General features: G+C 51.3%; 1 protein-coding gene across 1 annotated transcript in view; it reads right to left on the reverse strand.

The window, feature by feature from the left end:
• Positions 1–9,455: 9,455 nt before the first annotated feature.
• Positions 9,456–23,680, reverse strand: part of JAG1 (jagged canonical Notch ligand 1) — a 33,653-nt gene continuing 19,428 nt past the window's right edge. The window contains exons 6-26 of the mRNA XM_060120078.1: positions 22,013–22,143; positions 21,657–21,776; positions 21,109–21,222; positions 19,615–19,728; positions 18,915–19,028; positions 18,453–18,499; positions 17,944–18,117; positions 17,394–17,544; positions 16,421–16,585; positions 15,833–15,946; positions 15,224–15,337; positions 15,027–15,140; positions 14,771–14,887; positions 14,256–14,283; positions 13,709–13,794; positions 12,494–12,607; positions 11,738–11,847; positions 11,416–11,649; positions 11,090–11,221; positions 10,762–10,912; positions 9,456–10,001 (exon numbers count right to left, since the gene is read on the reverse strand). Coding sequence (XP_059976061.1) covers positions 9,544–10,001; positions 10,762–10,912; positions 11,090–11,221; positions 11,416–11,649; positions 11,738–11,847; positions 12,494–12,607; positions 13,709–13,794; positions 14,256–14,283; positions 14,771–14,887; positions 15,027–15,140; positions 15,224–15,337; positions 15,833–15,946; positions 16,421–16,585; positions 17,394–17,544; positions 17,944–18,117; positions 18,453–18,499; positions 18,915–19,028; positions 19,615–19,728; positions 21,109–21,222; positions 21,657–21,776; positions 22,013–22,143 — 2,902 coding nt within the window. The 3' untranslated portion in view covers positions 9,456–9,543. The remainder of the gene's footprint in view (positions 10,002–10,761; positions 10,913–11,089; positions 11,222–11,415; positions 11,650–11,737; positions 11,848–12,493; positions 12,608–13,708; positions 13,795–14,255; positions 14,284–14,770; positions 14,888–15,026; positions 15,141–15,223; positions 15,338–15,832; positions 15,947–16,420; positions 16,586–17,393; positions 17,545–17,943; positions 18,118–18,452; positions 18,500–18,914; positions 19,029–19,614; positions 19,729–21,108; positions 21,223–21,656; positions 21,777–22,012; positions 22,144–23,680) is intronic.

Below are 23,680 nucleotides of genomic sequence, written 5' to 3' on the forward strand. Positions count from 1 at the left end.
CTCTGGGATGTGTCCCGCTGGGAGGGGCCTGGAAGACCTTCCCCAAATGATGTCAGCGCGAATGGGGGCTTGTGAAACAGCAGCCCTGCTTTGCTTTGTGTAATATATTCTCCTGAAAATGCTTGCCTGTGAACCTTTCCCCAGCGCTTTCTGCTCAGCTCAGCGACCTGTAGAGCAGGGTGGAGCCTACCTGGGCAGAGCCCGGGGCAGCTAGAAAAGCATCCTCAGGTAGCTCTCCAGTGGGGGGAAGTGCTCTCTGTGTCAGAACTGCAGGGGGTGTGCTGTTGGAGTTCTTGTTTTGATGCTAACAAGAATCTCCAGCTGGAAGAACCTCTGGATCTCACCTGAAGTCTCTGTACAGGCTCAAAGACAAGCAGAGTCTCGGTCCGTCTGTGAATTTTCTACATCAAATTGGCCTTCCTTTCTCTTGAAGACAGTGTTTCTCGGTACCAGTTTATCAAATCGCATGTTCTGGGTCCTGGTTGTAGAAACAACTGTGGCTGTTGTTGCTCATGTTTGTAAGGTCTAATTCTAGGTCCTAGTAATATTTTAGAAAAGCGCACCATACTTGAGAGAATCTTCACTTTCTGCCACTGGCTTTGAATGCCCGCCCAGGCCAGCGCCCACCATAAGAGCACAAACTTAGGAGAGAAGAGATGGTGGGAGAGTAAGTTGGGCTCGACATTTAGCCCCTTTCAGTGCAGAGGAGATAGTCACAGCTCAGTGAGGGCAGCCAGGGAAGGAATATCCCTATAGGGAAAGGCATTACAAAGTGATTCTGAGACGTCCAGCCCACTGAAAGCATCAGCAAGAAAACAGGAGTCAAACATTATCACGTTTCCTGAGGAGAGAAAACTGGCCCAAGACTGTGTGTCCTGGAGTCCTCCAAGGCCAGGCACCTGAGCTTACCTTGTTTGGCCTTAATTTTTTAAAACAGTGAAGAGGATGGATATGGAAGAACTGTGTTCTATTAGTATCATTTAGAGGCTATAGCAAGTCATCTACATTCTCAGACCACACACTGTTGTAGAATTTAATTGGGCACCAAGATTTTTTGTGATCCTGTAGTTCATTCTTGTCTTAAATGAGCTTTTCTATCTGCAACACTGGTAGCAGGCACTGAATTGATCCAGGAAAAAGTCCACGATTTATATAGTCAGAACCAAATACGGTATAGCACCCACACCAGACACAGCCTGGTGCCACCCCCTTTACAAGAGGCCTGCATTGGTTTGCTATTGCTGTGTAACAAATTACCACAAACTAGCAGCTTCAAACAACACATAGGTATTATCTCGGTTCCTGACACCTTTTAGCTGGCTCCTCCGCTTTGGGTCTCAGAAGGCTGGAATCAAGATGTCAGCTGGGCTGTGTCCTCATCTGGAGGCTCAACTAGTGAAAGGCCCACTTCCAGGCTCCTTTGGGTTGTTGGCAGCTGTGAGAGTAAGAGCCCTGGGGTCCTGCTGGTGGTTGGCCGGGGGGGTTGCTCAGCATCTCCTGCTGTTCTCAGGACCTTGCCACATGCCTACCCCTCCATCTCAGTAATGGAGAAACCCCTTGTGCTGAATCTCTTTCATATTTTGAATCTCTCTGACTTCTCCTTCTGTGACCAGCCTGAGAAAACTCCCTGCTTTTAAAGCTCCTGTGATTAGGTCAGCCCCACTGGGATAATCTCCATATTTTAAGGCTAACTGAATTTGGGACTTTAATTAGGTCTGAAAAATCCCTTCACAGCAGGACTTAGATTAGGGTTTGGTCAAAGAACCAGGAACCAGGAGTCTTTGGGAGCCATCTACCACCAGATCCAGCAGCCCTTGGCTCTTCTCTGACAGGGGCCCAGTTCAATGGTGAGAGCGGAGGCTGTCACTGAAATCTAGCTGGATTCCTTCATCTTTTAATGGACTCTCTGGTCTCACGGGATGCTAAGAGAAATACCGAGAGCAGCGTTCTTTCTTCCTGTGGCCCTTTTTCATGAATACTAATGGTGGCACACATTTCTTATCACCATCTCACAGATGGGGAAACTGAGGCACAGAGAATTTTGGAAACTTTCCCCGAGTTGGTAAGTGGCAGAGCCTAGAATCCAGGCCTGTCCAAACCCAAAGCCCAGAAATTGCTGTGTGCGCCTAACGCCGCCCCAGAAATTGCTGTGTGCGCCTAACGCCGCCCAGGTAGAAAATACTAACGCCAGGAGTTGGGATGGAATAGCTGCAGGGGAATCAAGGAAATGCGGCTTCAGAGTGCAGGCCCTTGACGGCTCAGTGCTCAGCCTGGCCCTGTGCCCGAGAAGGTGAAAGTGACAAGCCCAGTTGGAGGCAGGGTACCCAGGAGGAGATGTTTGGGCCTTTCTATCTATTTAAATTGAACTATAGTTGACTTATAATATTGTGTTAGTTTCAGGTGTACAGCTTCAGATGCTTTTCCATTATAGGTTATTACAAGATATTGAATATAGTTCCCTGTGCTATACAGTAAATCCTTGTTGTTTATCTACTTTATATATAGTGGTATGTTTCTTTTAATCGTATACTCCTAATTTATCCCTCCCTCTTCCCTTTCACCTTTAGTAACCATACGTTTCTTTTCTGTCTGTGAGTCTGTTTTGCAAATAAGTTGACTTGTATTATTGTTTTTAGATTTCACATATAAGTGATATCATATGATATTTGTCTTTCTCTGTCTGACTTCACTTAGTATGATAATCTCTAGGTCCATCCATGTTGCTGCAAATGACAATATTTCATTCTTTTTTTGTGGCTGAGTAATATCCCATTGCATATATATATATATACCACATCTGCTTTATCCATTCATCTGTTGTTGGACACTTAGGTTGCTTCCATGTCTTGGATGTTGTGAATAGCGCTGCTGTGAACATTTGGGTGCATGTATCTTTTCGAATTAGAGTTTTCATCTTTTTCAGATGTACGCCCAGGAGTAAGATTGCTGGACCATATGGTTAGCTCTATTTTTAGTTTTTTAAGGAACCTCCAGACTGTTTTCCATAGTGGCTGCATCAATTTACATTGTGTTCAGGGCCTCTTTTGTTGAGTGTTGGACTGAGAACGCACAGGAAGCAAATGCAGAGATACCGGCCTTGGGTGCTGTGAGAGCAGAGGGGGTGGGGCCTGACTCGCCCCTTCCACTCCCTTTCCTTCACATCTCAGCCACCATGTCCTTAGTTTTGTGCAAAACTGTAGCTGTTTCACATTTGTGCTCTTCCTTTCTGTTTTGTGCCTTGGATTCTTTCAAAAGCACTTCCAAAAACCATCCCTGCCAAGCCAGAGGGCCCCGTGAGGGTATCTGATTGTCCGTGTCCTGAACTTGGAGGGCTGACCTTTCTGTCCCCAGGATGGAGTTTTCCCAGATTGGTCGGCGCTGGTGCCTCAGCGCATAGGAAACTTTAGCATACTACGCCTAATTCTGGCCTCCCCAACGTGACCAACAGGTTAGAGATGTGGGACCCGCTCCCATCCCTCCTCAGCGGGTGGGGAGAGCACAGGTGTTGGTGGAGGAGGCAGAGTGGCCCACGGGCGGTTCCAGGAACTCCCAGGTGCGTCTGTGCCAGCCCCGCTGCATCCCGTCATGGCGTGGCTGCACCCTGTCGTGGCGTGGCATCACGTTCAACCGCCTTGGCTTTTCATCTTTTGAGCTGCTCAGGGGATTTTTGCTCCATAACCTGGACGTAGCCTGCCCAGGAGGCGAGCGTGGTTAGGGGGCGTGAGAGGACGCCTGTTGTAATTGCCAATCACCTGACACTGGTCGGCGCCCTCCGAACTGCCTCAGACACGGAGAGCGTCGTGATCATCCTGAAAAGCCCTGTGGAAGGGTGTGCACGTGTGTGCGACGCACAGGAGTAGGATGTAGGGGGCTGTCACTTGCTTTCCTTTCTGAGCCTCTTTTCCTGCGATTCATCTTCTAATTCTATGAAGCAGAAACTAAAAAGGACATGTGAAGCTGCCCAAAAACAAGGAAATCACCTCCGAAGGGATACGTCTTCATCTCCCTTTGGTTTGGAAAATATCTGTTGCTCACGGATTTATAAAGATGTCACTTTCTAGGCAAAGCCCAGAGGAGGCACAGCTCAGATCAACGCCACTGTCTTTACAGCAGCTTCCTGCGGTCTCCCTTTTTGTTAATTGCTGATCTCCCAACTCTTTACCTTTGAAAATCACATCAAGGGCAGGATCTGGACATAAACCTGGCAAATCCCCAGAAGACGGCAGAAAACGCAGCAGCCCAGCTAGCAGGAGCCCCAGGTTTTGGTCCTGGCTGTCGCGAACTCTGTGTGGCCTGGGACAGGTCCCTGATCCTCTCTAGGCCTCAGCTTCCCCTTCTGGGAAAGTAAGGAGGGGTGGATCCTTTCACTGGTAACGTCACCGATTGCATTAATACCCGGGCGAGTCTCCAATGAAGGCTTTTCAACTGCACATTTCTCCAAAAGGATGAAGTAAAGCAGCTTTTCACTCTTCAGGTGCAAAACAGAGCCGGGGGCCAACCCGTCTGGGTGCTGAGTAGTCATTAGGAAGCCAGCTGCTAACTTGTGTTCCCCTGGGGACCGTGGAGGAGCCCCACTGGCCCTGCCAGGAGAGCATCTCTTTGAAACAAAGCTGTTACTTTCGTGTTGCTGGCATCTGCTTTTGCTCTCGGAGTAATTCGACCCTTGGGTGCCCTGATGTGGACAGTTGCGGCGGGGGGGTGGGGGTGGGGGGTGGCGGGGCGCCGCGGCGGGGAGGCCTCGATTTAAGGTTCTCATTGGGTTTAAGAACTTTTACTCTCCAAGTTAATTTCCCCAACTTTCATATCACAGGTTAATACTGGGCCCGTGCATAATGATACAGAATTTAAGACTTGTAAAAGCTGCCTGGGACTTGAAAGAAACACACTGTAAGCCAGGAGGCTGTGCCTGGCATGTGGGAGCAAGTGACACAGGTAGAATTCATGTCCAAAGCCAGGGAGCCGCACCCTCGTGACACGGTCACAGAGGGTGCCATGCAGGTGTGCAGGCCCGTCTGTGCCAGGCAGCGGTACCCACAGCCCCTGCGAGCATCACCCGCCACTTGCCCTTACTTTTAACCACCATCAGAAGGCAGTTGTTCACAAAGGGAAATTCGTTATTCTTAATAGACCCAGGACTATCTCATGGACTTAAAAGTACTTAAAGTGACACAACACGATTGCCCTAATGGTTTCTAAACTTTGTTTTTAAGACTTCTGGGGCCAGAACCCCACAGAACGGCCTTGGGGCACCCTTCCACCTCTGATGACCAAGCTGTCTGTTGGCATAGTTGGAGCCTGACATAGCCCGAGCCGGCATGTTTAGCTGCTTGTGGGATGGAAAAAAAAAATGTTAAGAAAAATAATTGTTGTTTTTGCAAACTATCTATTTAAAAACAGAACCTCAGGAAGCAGATTTCTGTTTCAATGCTCAGATGAATCAGAGTTGACAAAGTATAAATACACATTAGCAGGAGGAGACTTCCCATAACCCAGTACTTGTGTGTCTTCCCAGCCCGGGAACCTCTGAACTCCTGTGTCTCATTCCCAGTAGAGGCAAGAAAGAAAGCCGCCGTCGAAGCGGAAACTTTGCTGGAACTTTGCTCAGCCCAAGTTGCAAACCTCTGCAGGCCGGTGGGACTTTTTTTTTTTTTTCTTTCTTTAAAGGTAACTGGTTTTTAGTCGCACACTTGCTCACTTTGGGATCGACAGGTGTATGCCGTTCAGAAATGTGGGAAACCCACAATCTGTTTCCTTGGGCTCTTTGCTACCTAAGAAATATTACCAAATAAGTTAACTTTGACTCACTGACCCCCTCAGATCAGCCAGAAAAATGAAGCTCTTACACCACAACTTGTTCAAGGGGCGGTGTCGTTAATTTACTTAAAAATGATGTCAGGTGGCAATTGAGCAACAAACCGGCTTCCAGAATACTTAATTCAGTTTAACAAAGAGGAAAAACCTTGTAATTAATGGAAGAGCTTGTACTTTAGTACTTTAGTGAAGCTGTTCTCAAAGTTTGCTGTACCTAAACCAGGGAGGATTGGGGGAGGAGGGGACAGCTTGTTGAAAATACAGGTTCCCAGGCCCCGCTTATGAATCATGGGCCGGGCCTGGGACTCTGCATTTAAGAGAACCCCCCCCCCCCGGCCCCAGCTTACAAGTTCCACTTCTGCTCATCACCCAGTCTCACTGGGCTTTTACTCAAGATATACCGCCCTGTTCTAACTCCGCATTACGTAAGTCTAGAATCCCAGGACAGTGTCCCATCCTAAAGCAACCAACTTTGAGCTGATGCTTTCCCGGAGTTTCATGGTATATATATGTTCTAATGCTGGAGTTCTAGTTAGCCATGTTTCTGGACGGAAAATTCTTCCTTTTCCAGGGCCTGCTTACAGAGGGCACAGAACATTCCCAGGGGATGGGGAATGTTTGAAGTCCCTTCTTTTGCACATTCCTGCCCCCAGGATAACCAGGGCCTGGAGAGAGGGGACCACGGCCCTTAACGCCCAAGGTGGTGGCTTTGAGCCCTGTCCCGATGAGACCATCTCAGCCTTCCCACTACCCAGCGTGTCCTGCATAGAAGGCTCCTTAAAATAACAATCACAAGATCACTTCCCTCCTGGAATAAAGAATTGCAGAGGCTCATTAAACTTTTTTCTTGGCACACAAGCCTTTGGCAACTACCCAGGGAATTCTGGGTCCTGCAGAATCCAAGTTTACAAACCACCAGGGCAAGGTAGCATTTGAACTCAGACTGTCCTGCTCGTCAGGTCTGTACCGGGAAGGCACTGCTCCCTCCCTCTGACCCGACCCCCGCAGAGCAGTGATACAGGGGCCATTCCAGGACAGGGGGACATCGTGGAAACCCAGACCCGTCACAGTCCAGGTCCTTCGCACTCCCTCCCCAAGCCAAAACGCTGTCCCGGACTGATTTCCCTGATGGCCTCCACTCGTGCACAAGGAACCAGGGACACTTCAACCCGCCATCCATTCTTAACCAAGATGTCCATCGGAACACACCTCCTAGCCTGGTAAAAAGAGAAGCTTCCCGAGAATGAAGAAAGATAAACATCCCCGTAGCTTTTCCTCCACTCAGTTTGTCACTCCAGCTGGAGTTATACTATGAAGACTGGAGGTGGGTGACAGCCTGGGTGTCAGAGCTCCGAGGAGGATAAGCTATAGCTTCCTAACCAGAGGAGGGAACTCCTGGCAACTCCTCAAAGCTGCTGGAAGCTGTCCACGTGCCTGTCACTGGTGGTTCATCCCTCAGTGCCGAGATGCCAGAGGCAAAGCTTCCCCAACTCCACCCCGCCCCGCCATGTGGGGCAGGCTTGTTGGCCTCTGGCCCCAGCAGCCACGAGCAACAACCACAGCTCACCTGCTCTTTACAGGTAGGAGCAGCCCGGCTCTGGCACCCCAAGGGTGCACAGGCGGCCAGCCACTCGCGCACTCCCTAGGAGCAAGGTGGTGAGGGGCAGGAGGGCCCTCACCCCAGAAGCCTGTAGCCACCACCTCCTGCGGAGACCAGCCCAGAGGCACAAGGTGCACAAAAGCCACAAGGGTGTGGTCTGCAGTGACGGCAGGACATCCACATTCATCCAAACAGCCAGGGGAAAAATAAAAAGAGAAAGCATCCAGTCTCCCTCCTAACCCCCCAGCACCAATTCCAAGCTATTTAAAACCCTTTTACTACGGTGGTGGGCGTTCCCCGCAAGTGCTCAAAACAATTCAGTCCACACTGCAGGCCATTAATCCAGTGGTGTTTATTCAAGCAGTATTCACACTTGCTGTCGAATAACAAGGGCACCTAGGCCCCCAAGACGGGGCTCACAGCTCCAGCTTCACAGCAGCCCCTCGGGGTTTCGAGCATGTTATGGCTGAAAAGGCTCTCCGTTCTTGATGGGCGCCCCTGTCAAGCACAGCCTACTTCTCACACCCCGGTCACCAGGACAGGCCCAGGGCGGTGGCAAAGGCACAAGGCAGAGCCAGGCAGAACTAGGTAAGCTCAGAAGAGGCCACACGGGTCCGTGTTTTCGTACAAAAAAATTTAATAAATATGACTTTTCAAAATGTATTGCCAGGAACAACACATCAAAGATGTATATTTATGTTCGTATAACGCTAAGAGGACAATACAAAGGATCTTCACGGTCTGAACGGTGAACCAACGAAATCAGTTTTTAATAAGTCTTTTTGATCTTAAATTTCGTCATAGCATTTTGATTTCCTCACTTAAGGCAGGCAGTGGACTCTGGCAAATCTAAACAGTGACCTTTCTGGACATTTTACGGTTCAAGTATTCAACTAGCTTATGAGAATACTCCCTAAATGCAGTAGATAACAACAAAAAATCAAATCTACAAGTGGTTCAGTCTTACATTACGAATGGTGAAAAGAAATCAGAATTTACAAGATAAGATTGGTGTGCTTCCAACTTCACACAATTAATTTGATATCTTTAATGATCTTCAACCACTCACGTTTTGGCTACGTTTAGTCATAGCTCAGCTTGTTCCCTTAAACTGCTCGGTAGCAGATCACCTGCCTGTCTCTTTCAAGTCTAAAGCAAAAAACAAAAAAAACCCAAAAAAAAACAAAAAAAAAACAAACCAAAAAAAACCTTGTTCTAGACTAACTCTCAAACTGCCTCAGTCGGGGTTTTAAACATCTGACGTCGTACGAAAAAAAAAAAAAAAAAAAAAAAAAATTCCACCAGTATTCCAGGCACAGAAGGCCATCCTATTGTCTTAAAATAAACTATTTTCAAACACCTTAATTTTGGCTTATAGGCAACACGTAATAAGAAAATAAGGTCAAAAAAATAAAGCCATACGCTTACAACGCTATCAAAAACCTTCAATTCTAAACACGTACATATAAATAAAAAGGAATGATGTCTTAAGGCTCTTGATTATTAAGTTAATAAATCAAATATACACAGTGATTAATAAAAAAGAATTATTTACAGAACTATACAAAATTCTACTTTTGACACATTTTTCCTCTTTAAATTCTTCATTTTACCAGCAACTGCTGACATCAAAGTTCCCCTCCCCCAACAACAACAAAATACAATAAAAAAAATAAATAATAAACTCATTTGTGATAGTTGCTGTGGTTCTGAGCTGCAAAGGCACTTTTCAAATACAGAACTACTTGGACGTCATCATAAAACCAATATACAAAAACAACTCAAGAGTCAATAAATATAAATAAAAACTATGATCCTAAGACTGCATCACCATCGGGACATCTGGCAGAAGTGGAGGCTGGAGGCCTCGGGGGGGCCGGGTGTTCTCCTGGGAGCCTGATCCGACAGGTGCGGGGCTCCGGGGCCCCGGGGCCTGGTGTTTGCATAGCTGTGCGATGCAGTGCTGCCCAGCCAACCACAGAAACTACCATTGCCAGTGTAAGCCAGCTTGTCAGAACTTAAATTAACACAGGGATTCTACGTCAAGGACAGCCTGGGACCGGAACACGACAGGACAGACATCTGGAGAAGCTTCAGGAACCCGGGCGCCCTCAGACTCCGCCCACCGTCTGCTATACGATGTACTCCATGCGGTTCAGGCTCTGCGCGCTCTCCAGGTCTCTGTTGTCCTGTTTGTTTGTCCAGTTCGGGTGTTTGGCCGGCGTGCCGTGGGGGGACTTCTCCTCTCTGTCAACCAGCGTGTACGTGGCCTGCCTGGCGAAGCGGGCTTTCTGCTGGTGCTTGTCCATGTCGTCCTCTTCCACCTCCGAGTTGTGTGTCCTTATTTTGGACATTTTGGAGTTCTTGTTCTCGTAGTCCTTGATGGGGACCGTGTTGGCCCCGTGCTTCTCAATGGGGTTCTTGATCTGGTTCAGCTGCTCCCGTACGTTGTTGGTGGTGCTCTCCTCAGAGGCCGAGCGCGCGTGGCTGCCGGGCTTCCGCCGCTTGCGCACGCACCAGTAGAAGGCGGTCACCAGGCAGCAGACCCAGGCCACGGTCAGGACCGAGCTCAGCAGGGGCACCAGGAAATCTGCAAGGCAGGGGCACCCCCGTGAGCCCCACGCCCACGGCTCCCCTGTCCTTGGTCCCTAAGAGGGCGCATGGGGACGGGTCCCTTTCCCAACCACACATCATCACCTCCCAGCATCCCTGGAGAGACCAGGCCGAGCAGCAGCCCGTAGAGGCTCCCGCCTGGGTGTGGAGCAGTATCTGGGCCGGTCACGGGGAGTCTGGCTACTTAGGCAGCTCATTAGAGGAGCCGGTTTTCAGAACCATCAGAAAGAGGGTCCCGGCATGGACGGCTCAAATGCCCCCAGTGGTCCTGCGCCCGGCAAGTCGCTTCACTAGAACGGTGATACTTGGGGCATCCACGGGGGACTCTGGACATCCTGCAAGGCCACCGAGCCATCTATCAAACCCGTGTCTCTGCTTAGGACGGGCTGTCCCCCGATACCGGAGCACAGGACAGGCTCCGCACAGACACGCGCTCAAGGCACAGCCATGCTCTTCCCGGGACCCGGAGACAATGTGTGCCTGGAAGGGCACCCGCCTGCCGGAGCACAGCTTGCAGGCAGGGGAACAAGTCAGGGCCGCCTCTGCCCTTTGCCATGTGAACTTGGTCACGTCAGCCGGCCTCTGTTTTCTCAGTTAAAAATGGGGGGTCCTTGAGTAGGGAACCGTCAAGTAACTCCCCACCCTGGCGGTTTTACTGGACGCCGGGTGTGTTGGTCTTATTGATGAGATGGACGTGACAGTCCTCACAGAAAGGGACCACTGCCCCCGCCACCTACCTGTTCTGTTCTTCAGAGGACGCCTCTGAACTCTCACTTCCGCAACGGCGGCAATCAGTGAGCTGTTCCCTTCACGTTTACTAACAAGATCTATAATTTTGTCGGTGATTTCCTTGATTGGGTTTCCATCATCCCGGATGTCTTCAGCAGACTGGAAAAGGAAGACTCATCAGACCGGAGGGTCAGGGACACTCCACAGTCACCTTTATTCAAAATTATCTGACCACACGTGTATGTCAATGTATCTGCTTATCTGGACACTGGCTAAGTGAAGTTTCTGAGCTACTTGGCAATCAAACAACTAAGCGTGCATGGGTCTCATACTCACAATGGCCACGTGTATTTCATTGTTTGCAGAAGGGGAAGGCTCGCAAGCTATGTAGATTGAATATTCAGCAGAAACATTCTTCAGAATATTCAAATTCCGCAATTCACTGCAAATATGCTCTGTGGTGAGACCCTAGAACGAGATTTTTAAATCCACACACATGTAAAAGAGCGGAAGGAAAAAAGGCTGCTGTTTGCTTGAAGCTGAGCTCTGGTGTAAGACAAGAATCTGGGCTGAGGAGGAGGAGATCCGAGCTCGTGACGCCCCTGCTTTAGGGCAAAAGCAGACACACCCCACCTCTCCAAAGCCAGCAAGGTGTTCCGTACCGGCGACATCATCTCCTTGTTGAAGGTGAACGTGATGTTGGCACAGTTGTCCTGGTAGTAGGGGTCGGAGGCACACTTGGTCTTCACGGGCTGGAGGCTGGAGGACCGGCACTCACCCACACCAGTGCAGGGGCGCACGAAACACTGGGCGTCCAGGATGGGGATGCAGCTCTGCCCGCTGGGGCACTCGCTGTGCCCTTTGTGCAGCGAACAAGGGCGGGGGCCACACCACACCTGCAGAGACAGAGTAGAGCTCAGGAGACGCTGGCTCGTTGGCAGCTCCAGAACAAGAACGAACGCCGGCGGCTGGGGCCACGCCTACCTTCGAGCAGGCGATCCTCCCGTCCAGGCACTGGCAGGTGTTGCAGTCATCGTCCCACTTGGCCCCATCAGGTATCACGCTCCCCACGGTGACGCAAGATCTCCCTGAAACTGAGGTGGAGACTCGTGAGTGGGAGGAGCTGCCTTTTCTGGAGACGGTTCTCCTGATACTTCACTCCCTGCCCGTCGGGAAGTGATTACACCTGTTGCCCCTTGTCCCGTGACAACACAGTTGCTCCCACGACGGGCAAGCATCCCTCCCTCCCCGGTGGCCTTTGCACCCGGCCACATGACCGGCTTTGGTCAGTGCAGTGCGTTGGGATGCGATGTGAGCAGAGTCTCTCCCGGGTGGGCTTGGCCCCTTGAGAGCCTGCTGTTTGCCGGGAAAAGGACATGCCCTGGATACAGTGCCGGTCCAAGGAGGAGGGGGTGGCACACAGACCTGGGCACCCAAGCCGAGGCATCCATCGCTCTGCTTGCGCCCTTGTGCCCACGAGCAACACCAATACTTGTCGTACGCACGGAGATCGGGGATGGTTGTCACACAGCACAGTTGTGGCAACAGCTGGCTAAAACCAACAGCTACCCTGTTTTCACGGGACCCCCCCTCAGGTTTCCCCTTCCCCGTGGTCCCAAGTGGATGTCCCCTCCGTGTTCTCTCCCTGAGCACAGTGTCCACTCACGAACAGTCAAAACAGTGACTGCAGTGCCCGCTCAGCCCGCAGGACACACGGGCAGCTGGGCCCGGCCCACGTACCTTCCTGGCATTTAGCACCACTGTGCCCTGGGGGGCAGACACACCGGTACCCATTGATCTCATCCACACAGGTTGCCCCGAAGGCACAAGGTGAAGACTGGCATTCGTTGATGTCTAGGAAAAACGGAGTTCGAGCTTAGGCCCCAGTGGGAGGTAGCAACGTCTTTCTAAGTTTTTACTGACAAAACGTACAGATAAGCTGTCTGAGTATAAGCTTAACGCATTTTCATCACATGACCAGCACCCAGATAAAGAAGCAGATCATCAGTGCTCCCAAAGTCTCCAGTCACTGCCCCGCAAGGATCACCGCTCGCCTGATTTCTAACAGCTGAGAATCATATGGGGAAGCCTCAACTTTTAACTGAGGTTCGTTTTTCTCTGATAGTACAATTTAGAACAAGGGCCGGCAAAGATCTTGAAAAGGGTCAGCTAGTAAGTATTTTAGGCTTTGCAGGCCATGTAGTCTCCGTGAGGACTGCTCAACGCTGTTGCAGCATGAAAGCAGCCCTAGACCGTACATCAACAAGGGTGTGGCTGTGTGTCAATAAAACTTTATTTTGGCCCCCAGGCCATAATTTGCCGACTCCTGATTCAGAAACATGAAACAGATACACAGTTCCCCCATCTAGCAGTTCTTGAAGTCCCAGACTTGGGGACCTCAAGGACCAGTAAAACTTTAAATACTTTAGGGACAAGAACACCAAGAAGTACAACTAATCTATCGCCTTTTTTGGCAAAAGAAACGGCATGTAAAAAAAGTAGGGAAAAGGCTCAAAATAAAGAATAAACTGTGAACTTCCTGAAAAACTGCACTGCCTGCCTCCATTTTGTTTAATCATTTCACCGGGGCCTGATCAAGCCCTGGAAACCGCAGCCCCAGTGTCCCTTCTGTGGCCTTAGCTCTGTCCCCCACCAGCATGGCTGTGGCAACGTCCGCTTGCCCATTCTTTCATGTGAGTCACGGGGACAGGCACACTCTTTCCTTAGGACCTTAGAGTAGATTAATCACCAAATTCTGTGGCTGACGCTCTCTCCCCTAGAGCAAGGAGGGCTGTGTCCCCCAGGGAGGGGCCGGCCAGGGCCATCTTAATCCCAGCTGGAGGCAGGAGATTACTTGTCAAGGCTACTTAGAACCATGGCCATAATTATTTTAAAGATGAAAACTCTCAGGCTGAGGGTTTGGAGTGGGGAGACCCAGTCGGAGGTGGTCCTTACTTATCCTGCAGTCGGGCCCGGCGAAGCCGGGGGCGCACTCACAGCGGTACCAGTTCTCTCCATCCACGCACGTGCCACTGTTGTAACTAGGAAAGCAAAGACCCCTCGGTCACCACCAGTCCACCACTCCCCCTGCCAGTTCAAAGGTAGCCATGCCAGTTACGATCAGCGGCTCTCACCCCTGCTCACACGCACCACTGCCTGGGAGCTTTAAAAATACTGATGCCTGGGTCCCACCCCCAGAGAGTCTAACATCACAGGTCTCGGTTGCAGCCCAGGCACTGGAACTTATAAATGCTCCCCGGATAATTCTCGCGTGCAGCCAAGGTTGAGAATCACTGCTCTAAATGAGGACACAACCTGACTAATTAAAGTGTGGTCCACGGACCAGCAGGATCGGCATTGCCTGGGAGCTTGTCAGAGAGGAGAAATGTGCAGCAGCCCCCAGACTTCCTGCATCTGAACCTGCACTTTAAACAAGGTCCCCGGGAGATGCCCACACGTGTCACAGCCAACAAGTGCCAGCTTAAAAGGTGGCCATGCTTACCAGGGATGAGGACTGCAGTCATTGGTATCTGCAAAGTAAAAACAAGACAACTTAACAGCGAGGCCTTCTTAGCCCTAAGTAAAAACACCAGTGATTTCCACGATACCCAGAGGATAAAGCTGTCGTTAACACCGGCAGAAGGAGCTTAAGACCTCTGCTCAATTGGAAGCAGGCCCACACCACACTTGATCCCGTTCGCCGTGGGACACGTGTACACAGGAAGAGGCCCTGGGTGGGGTGGGCAGGGGGTGTGAGAATGGATGGAGACAGGCTGCTGGTCAGACCAGAGCTGGGAACCACGCCGCCATCTGTCTCCACTTATCTCCTCGGCGACTTTCTCATGCCCAGGTCAGGGCTGCATCCCATCAAGTCATTAGAACAGACCCAGGTGACGCAGAAGCAGACATCAAACGGCTCTGCTGCTGGTTTGCATTGCCAGTCCCTGGGGGTGTCAGGATGGACTCCTGCAGCCCTCAGAGAGTTCAAGGTGGCAAGCGGGGGCGGGAAACACTCACTCTGCGTACAGATGGGCCCCTCCCAGCCTTCTTTGCAGACACACGTGAAGGACTCGCCATTGACCACACAGGTGCCCCCATTGTGGCAGGGGTTAGGCAGGCAGCTACTGTTTCGGGCTACGAGACAAGAGCAGACAAGGCCACCCTCCCTGAGGATCCAGCGACAGTCTGGAGGGGCAGAAACCAGGTCCCAGGAAACAGTCACAGGCTCACAGGCCCATGGCCCCTGTGAAGCCCAGGGAGGGCAGAAAGGTACCTATGTTACAGGTCGTTCCTTCCCAGCCTCCGGGACACATGCACTTGAAAGCGTCCCCCTCGTCATAGCAGGTGCCACCATTGTTGCACGTAGCCTCGTCACACTGGCTGTCACCTGGAGGAGAAGATCCCGGCGTGAGCACCTGGCTGGCCCTGCTCATGGAAGACAGGGTAGGATCCCAGCCGGCCACCACTTACGTGAGTGGCAGGTCTTGCCTTTCCACCCGTTTTTACAGTCGCAGTAAAAGTCGTTGACCAGGTCGCGACACGAGCCCCCGTTGTGGCAGGGGTTCTGGCTGCAGTCGTTAATATCTGCAATCAGAGGAGACAGCCGGCTGAAGACGCTCCCAGGTCCATCCACGCCCCGCGACGCCTGAGGACTGCATCTCTCCACCCCCAGCCCCTGCTTTCCACGCCCAGTTCAAACCCAGCAGAGACACCCGGGGGCTTAAACACGGTCACCCTTTCCCAGGAATAAAGGAGCCCCCGACAGGCCACCGAAGTTAAAGTCAGGATGGGCAGAAATGACAACCCAAACAGAAAGTTGATCACTTTGCCTGCAAGCAGGGATATCTATCATCCTAATTACAGGGTCTAATTCTATAAGCTCCTCCGCAGAAGTTCCTTCCCGCTGGCTGGCGTCAGCATCAACACAGGCAAAGAGGACACAGGCCATGCCGTCCCAGGGCAGGAACTGTCGGGGTCTCACTCCCAGATATTTCCACGAAGAAGAACGGCTTCCCATGTGGATTCTATCCTGCCCACACCCCCCAGAGCTGTCTGTCCCCAGAGGACCCCTGAACTCACTGGTCTCACAGTAGGCGCCCTCCCAGCCACCACTGCAGATACACTTGTAGGAGTTGACACCATCGATGCAAGTGCCACCATTTTTACAGGGGTTGCTCTCACAGTCGTTAATATCTGTGAAAGGAAAAACAGAAACACAGGTAAACGAAGGAAAAGTAATGCCACCGCCAAGCACTGTTCTATGGGTTTCCCTGCCCCTCCTGAGAAAATACACTGGGCACCTCAACATTTAACTCCGTCAGGACTGTTTCTGAATCCGGTGGGCAGTTTTATCAAGCAGGAGCCTCCAGAGAGCACCCCGTCCCTTTTATTTAATGTCCTCACACTAAGCTACTTGGCGAGAGCGGGGAGGAAACTCCTAGGGAAAGCGGACCACCCGATCTAGTAAGGTTCCAGAACATTCTAAAATAAACGTGCTGAAGACTTAAGAGGCGTCAGTGATCTCGTAAGTTAAACATGACCTCAGTCTTAGATTGTAGATGGTAAACCTGGACTGGTCTCTCCTGAAATGATTCCAGATGCCCCCCAGCTGGGCCGGGGCAGGGTTTGGGGGACCTCAGCCCGTTCCCCGAGGATGTGGGGTCTTACTTTCATGGCAGTACGTTCCAGTGAAGCCTTTGTTACAGTCACAGGTGAATTTGCCTCCCGACTGACTCTTGCATTTCCCGTGGGGACCGCAGACGTTGGAGGAAATGTAGCGCACCCCTTCAGGCGTGTCATTGGAGGCCATGGCCACCGTGCAGCTGTCAATCACTGCGAGACAGACTTGGGGTCAGATCCCCGCCAGGGACCCGAAGACCTGGTGTTCCTGAGCCCAGGACCCACGCCACGCCTGCTCTCCTGGAGCCAGGCACCTTAGCCAGGCTAATGAGGGTAAGAAGCCAGCACCTCAGGGGCCAAGACTGGCAACGTGCCGTGTCATGCAGTGACAGGCAAAGCCGAGACCCCAGGCGGAGAGTTTTTTTTTTTTTTTAGGCATTTTCTCCCTATGGAGCCAGGAGCCCACGTGTCTGCAGGCCCTGTTCATCCTCCCTCTACTGATACATCTACCGAATTTGCTGGAAGCTGGCTAAGGAGGAGGAACAGCCTTTCCCTCGATGTAAGGGCACTTACAGCTGCAGGACAAACTTAACAGAACCTGGAAGCCTGAGCCATCTCACACAGCAGCCACAGGCGGCCGTTTAAGTTTAAGTGAATGAAAAGTAAGTAAATCAGGGCTTCTAGTTGCCCTGGTCATACACTAAACGCTCTGGACCACACGTGTCCCGAGGCTACTGTACCTGACGGTGCAGGTATCACCATGGCAGAAAGTTCTACTGGCAGAGGTGCCCTGAGGAATCCATCTCGGCCTTGCATGTCAGCGTCCCCCGGAATGGGGATGCTAAATGAATTCCCTTCTCTGCCCTGGGCTACTTGCAGGTATGGTCCCCCCGAACTGGTGGGCCTGAATAGGTTGTTTCCAAGTGTTCTGGCTTCCCTCCGAGTGTCACGGGGCGGTGACAAAGGGGCAGAGGACAGCAGCCTTGAAGACAAGCCAGAAGCCTGGCGGGGAGGGAGGTACCTTCACAGGGGGTGGTGCGGCAGTGGTCTTTAAGGTGGGAGCAGTTCTTGCCTTCATAGTCCTCGGGACACTTGCAGAAATAGTCGCTGGCACGGTTGTAGCACTGGGCACCGTTCTGGCAGGGATTGGGCTCGCAATAATCGATGTCCAGCTGCAAGGACCAGGGGCAGGGGAGGGGGGACACAAAGTAAAACAAAGGCGTGATTATGACTCCTCTGGGGCAGCGGCCACTGGAATGTGACCCTTCCGTCTGCTTCTGTTAGGAGAACACCCAGCATGATTTACGGTTGTGTCCTAGCGACTGTCCAGGTACGCATTTGAGACAACAGAGCAGAATGAGAGAATGCTGGGTCTGGGTTGAAACGGACAAAGAGAAATCGACAGGCTACCGGACAACGGGAAGAAAATCACTCATCTCCCTCCTTCCACGGCGTGTGTCTAGCAGAGATCCCTAGTCAATAGGAGGCTCCAGACAGTGTCGGGAATGGGAAGGGAGTGGGGGGAGACTGCCTGTGAAAACTTGGCCATCGGACGCTCTAGCTCGGCTCACCTGACAGAGGTTTCCAGAGAAACCAGTGGGACACAGACACTGGAATCTGTTGATTTCGTTCTGACAGTGACCCCCGTTGAGACAGGGGTTGCTGGCACACTCATCGATGTCTGTCTCACAGTGATCGCCTGCATAGCCAGGTGGACAGATACAGCGATAACCATTAACCAAATCCTGGAGGGAGGAGAAGGAGGGTGAGAAACACATGCTTTTTTTCTAGGTGCTCCACAAACACAGGGCTTCAGTGGTTCAGCGTGACTGCTGCGCTTCAGCTGATTCACTGAAAGAGATGCCAAACCTCTCCAAATGTGAGAGAGGAATTTCTATGTGCATGCCTTCAAGATGACTCCCGGGAGGCTGGGGTAACATGAGCCTGAGTGAAACTTCCAGAGACTCACTTTTCACCTGCATTTTAAAATCGCTCAGGGACAGAGCTTTCCCAGGGTCACATAAATCTTAAGGCTTGTTGTCAATCACTAAGGTTTTGATATAAGCAAAGATTTACATACCCGACAGGAGGCGTCATTCTGACATTGGCCGAGGCAGTCATTAATATCTAAAAAATAAACAAGTCACCGTATTGGAGGGGCAATTTACATTGAAATTGGGCTTAACTGAAAAGCCTTCTCTGCTCAGGACAGATAAAAACCTCCAATCAGATTTCTTGTGTGCGTCTTGTGAAATAAGGTGATTGGTGGGAACACTCCTTAGTTCTTCCAGGCTGAGGTACTGAAACTTCACATCATTGTTTCAGCCACCTTATCAGAGTACAGCCGTGTTTTACCAGCTAATGAGCCTGATAACGTGTATGTTTTCATTTCTGTGCCCATCACTCCCTCTCCAAAAACATTCCCTCTATAAGGTTCTCCTTCCACTACTCAAGTCTTAGACCTGGAGCCTGAGTACGGCTGGCAAACGCCTTCAACACCCCAGTTCCATGAAAATCAAAATTGAAACAGTCTCACACTCACTTATGTCACAATTCTGACCCATCCAGCCCGGGAGGCAATCACAGTAGTAGCTGGCAATCAGATTCTTACAGGATTTGGCATTTACACAAGGTTTGGCCTCGCATTCATTTGCATCTGAAAAACAGAGAGGATGAACAGTGAGAGATGGGGTCCTACCCCACCTCCCCCCTCAAAAAAACCCCACCATACCAATAGTTTGTCTGAAACGAGACATTTTAATAAGCTAGCTAAATAAGAGATACTACTTTGAACATCTGAACCGTCTCCCCTAGCCATGCTCCAGTAAGGAATGCTAATTGATAACATTCCAGCTGCTGTTAACAACTAGCCCCCGACAGGACAGCAGAAAGCCACTAGGCACTTCTGTGCAAAACCCAGCGCAGCCTAGTTGCTGGGATTTAATAGTGGCAAAAAAGAATGCAGACAGCTCATTCCTCATGAGATCATCCCCGTTTGGAACCCAGCTGAACACTCCTCGGACAGACGATTGACATGGTTCAAGGAATCCCACGACTTTCCCACAGGGCCTCAAAGAGCCAGGCCATTTGCATGCGAGTTATTTCTTCCAGGCCCGCTGGCTGGACCCCTGGATAATAAATGACTTCTCGGTACGATGGCACGCAAACTTGCACCACTGGCCACATGCATATCTCCCTTAATCGCTCGGATCAAGCCAGGCCCGGTGCAGGAATTCTCTTACCTAACTGGCACGTTTTGCCCGTCCACTGGGGCGGGCACACGCACTTAAATCCGTTAACCAAGTCCTGGCAGGTGCCCCCGTGGGAACAGTTATTTGGAGAACAGTCATCAATGTCTGTTCGACAAAAAGAGGAGAGGGTTGGCAATTTAATCTCAATCCATTTGACAATTAGATAATTTAATACCACCCCTCACATGAGGGGCCTTCACTTAAGAGCCAGACACCTGCTGCAAGTGACTGCTACGATGACGATAAGGCCTGATTTTAGCTTTAAATCCCCCACTGGCCCAGTTCATTTAATCCGCAACCTGAGCGGGCGGGAGACCAGCTGGATCCCCGGAGCATCAGCCCTGGGTAACTCAGGACATCTCTCTCTGCCTACCCTTTATTTTTAAAGAAAAGTTTCATCATGGCACAGAGGTAACTAAGGAGAGGTAAGGAAAAATAACTTCTTCGCTGGTGAAGAAAAAATCGTATTCTTGTTTACTCACAGACTTTTCCCAAAATCACATGCCTGGGGTGCCCAACCTCCCCCTTCTGCACTAGACTCCCGAGGCCTCTTAGCGATTCATCTCCTGCCCGTGTAGGAGGTGCCAGGCTCTCCTCATGAACCTGCTCACCGAGCCTTCCCACCCCTAGGAGATGGGAATTGCTACTCTCCCGTTTAAACAGGGCACAGGTTGGCAGTGACCACAGTCCCACAATGGTGACAGGTGGCGGGGCCATGGTGCCAGCCCAGGTGATCCAACCCTGGAACCCAGCTCCTTAACCGTGCTGCATGCTGTTCTCAGGGGGCTGATGACCGTGGACCTCGGGCCTGGCTGCACCTCTGAAATCCAGGAGCTTGTATGTGTTTTGTTTTTTGTTTTTGCTGTGCTGCATGGCATGTGGGAGCCTAGTTCCCCGACCGGGGATCGAACCTGCATCCCCTGCACTGGAAGCCCGGAGTCCTAACTGTTGCACCACCAGGGAAGTCCCCAGGAGCCTGTGGAAGGTACGAACTCCCCAATTCCAAAGGAAAACCGTAGGACCCAGAGACCTGTACTGGGAAGCACTGGGGTAGTCCTTGTGTGCAGCCAAGTCCCGCAGCCACTGTCACTCTGTAGCCCTGGGTCCCTCTTTCAAAATTTGTCCCCACCATGAAATTCAGTAGTGACGACCTCCCCCGCAGGCATCCTCTGTACAGCTTCGAGGAGAATAACCGTGATTCAGTTCAGAGGAGGCACAAGTCCAGGGAGAAAGACGCAGCTACCCCACGAGCGAGTTTCTTCCAGTCAGAGATGCATGTGCTAACTTAGCGGGGTGCCTTAGGATGGGGATGCCAGGAGACTTCCAAGGGCAGAGGCCAGAAGCTCAGGCCAGCCTCCCCACCAGACCCCCTCCCACCGAGACAGACCCATCACTGAGACGGACGTGGGACCCACAACCCTGTATCTTGACACGATACCCCCCTCCCCCCGCCAAGAAAGGACACAGGCCAAAACGCAGACTTACTTGTGGAGCACGTGGGGCCGGTCCAGCCCGGAGAACACTCACACTCAAACCCCAGGGAGGTCTCCTTGCAGCTGCCTCTGTTGTGGCAGGGATCAGAGAGGCAGGCGTGTTCCGCTGTGGACACCAGCACAGCAGTCAGCAAGGGGCACCCACCGAGAGGCTACCTAACTCTCCCCGGCAACCAAATCCCACACCTGGGCCACCAGCTCCAGCTCGTTTCAAGAAATCAAAGCAGGTGTGGGACGTAACCCCGCTGTGTCTGGGGCGGAAAGGAAGTCATCTTTCTTGCTAAGCTCTCCGGCCCCATTTCTCCAAGCTTCTAACCTGAGAGCTGGGTCACTGCCCTGTACACGCTGCCCCCGATGCAATCAGCAGCACCCAAACCACCTGAGCAACTAGACAGAGGTTTCAAAGACCCACGGAACAGCTGGGAGGACAGGTCTTAACGTTGGAGGATATTTTCATCTTTTTACGAGTCCCTAAGGGTATTTAAGCTGAGTGTACAGAAAAATTAGACAAAGGGATCTCACTGTGCCTGGACCACTTACCAATTTCACAGTTGGGTCCTGAGTACCCCTCGGGGCATGAACACTGATATTTGTCAGGCCCCGTGTTGCTACAAGTTCCCCCGTTGAGACACGGCTGGTGGGTCCCGCAGTAGTTGAGATCTGCCAAAAAGACCCCAAAGAAGTCACTCAAAGACCAGAAACACTGTGTTCCTAGACCCATTCCTCTTTTAAAAACTAAAACCGAGAGAAACTGACCCAGATTCACAGGGTTAAAGGCAAATTCAAACAGATTTAGAATAAAAGCCCCTGCAAATAAAAATAAATGAAAGTACAAACCAAATCACCCACACCCCACCCCCGACCTCCAGCTCCGCCCAGGCCCTCCCCAGACATACCTTTGTCGCAGAGCTGGCCACCCCAGTTGGTCTCACAGAGGCACTGCCAGGGCTCGTTACAGGTGCCGTGGACGCACCCTGGGTGTGGGATGCACTTGTCACAGTACAGGCCCTGCCAGCCATACTGGCACCTGGGGACACACAGCAAACCCTGCTTTAACCCTTTAGAACTTGCAGGGAGATTGGAGCCAGAAAAACACAAGGATGCAAAGCCCAGGCTTGCTGTTTCTGGTGACAGGATGGTAGACGGTTCAGGTCTGTCCGGGGGTTCCCTCTAAGCAAACGTTTTCCCAGTTGGACTGAGGTCCCCTCCCAGGTGACTCCCAACAAAAGGAGGGCTGTTTGGGGAGAGGCCAGCACTGGGCTGCCCTCCACAAAGCCCCTCTCTCTTCTCAGGCTCCCCCATGAGCCCAGGGTGGAGGCTTGGAATAAATCAACCCCTGGGGGGAAGGAAAGGGCTCTCCCTGCAGTGAGAACAATAGCCATGCGAAAGCCTCTGCAGACGCAGCCCTTTGGGCAAGTTTTACACAGCAGCTCGGCTGGGCTGTGTCTCGGCAGCAAGTCAGGACCCCAGCGCACAAAAATGCACCAAGACACCAAGTGCGGCAGCAAACTGCCTCCCAAGGAGGCTCCCTGAAATCTGACAAGGAGGGAGAGGGGCACACTTCCTTGGAGAGATGGGGTAGGATCTCTGGACCCATTTCTGCAGGGAGGACGAGGAAAGCAACAGCGCTTGGAACCATTTCCGTACATGATTTATGACCCGCCGCCCTCGTGGCTACTTAGGCTAATTTATTTTATAGTTATTTCTCACTTTGCACACACACACACACAAAGTCAACTTGGTTTATCTCATATTGGGGAAGGGAGTCGAGTTTCCTTTATAAGCGCCTCATTAATCGGACTCTTTAGAGGCCAAATGGTGCCTTTGATCCCCAAACAAAAACACAAACATACACCTTCACCTGGGGCAGGGGCTCAGATACTCTCCCCTCAAGTTTCAAGCCCTCTGAAACTCTAACTGCCTTCTCAGAAATCAAGCTCTAGCAAACAGGAGCTGGTCTCGGGGCACGGGGGCCAGCCCACAGTGGAGTGAAGGTGGGGTGAGCCAGAAACGGCGACCAGCAAATATTTCCATGACGGGACCCGGGAAAGCCATGGTCAGAATCGCCTCCCCCGCAAAGAAGGAAAGGCTTTCTGCGTCCAGAGAGCTGGAGGTGGGCTAAAAATCCTTGTCATGGGAAAATTACAGGGATCCAGCTAATCGCTAATCATCCACGGCCCGGCCGAGAGTCAACTCAGCCCCTGAGAATTCTGACTCACCACTTCCTAACTTCTAAAAGCAAGCCATCCACGCCCCAATACAAAGAACCACCAGGCTGTGTGGTTTAAAAATCAGAGGATTCTGGTTTATCTAAAAACGAAACTCTGGTCTAAAGGACAAGGCACTGTTAAAGGAGTAAAATAAGAACAAAGTAAATCCTCTGGTAGAAGTTTTTTTAAAAAGTGGACACTCAAGTTAGCGGGAGGTCACGGGGATGCCTTTGGTAAAAGACTGATGTTCTTAGTTTGAAAGGTAGATATTAAGAAGGAAGGGATTGGGAAATAGCATTATTCGTAGTCTTTCCCTCATTCCCTTCCAGATGAAGGATCACGACACCTCTTCAA

Source organism: Mesoplodon densirostris, chromosome 16 (genome assembly GCF_025265405.1).
Source record: "Mesoplodon densirostris isolate mMesDen1 chromosome 16, mMesDen1 primary haplotype, whole genome shotgun sequence".
Taxonomy (NCBI): Eukaryota; Metazoa; Chordata; class Mammalia; order Artiodactyla; family Ziphiidae; genus Mesoplodon; species Mesoplodon densirostris.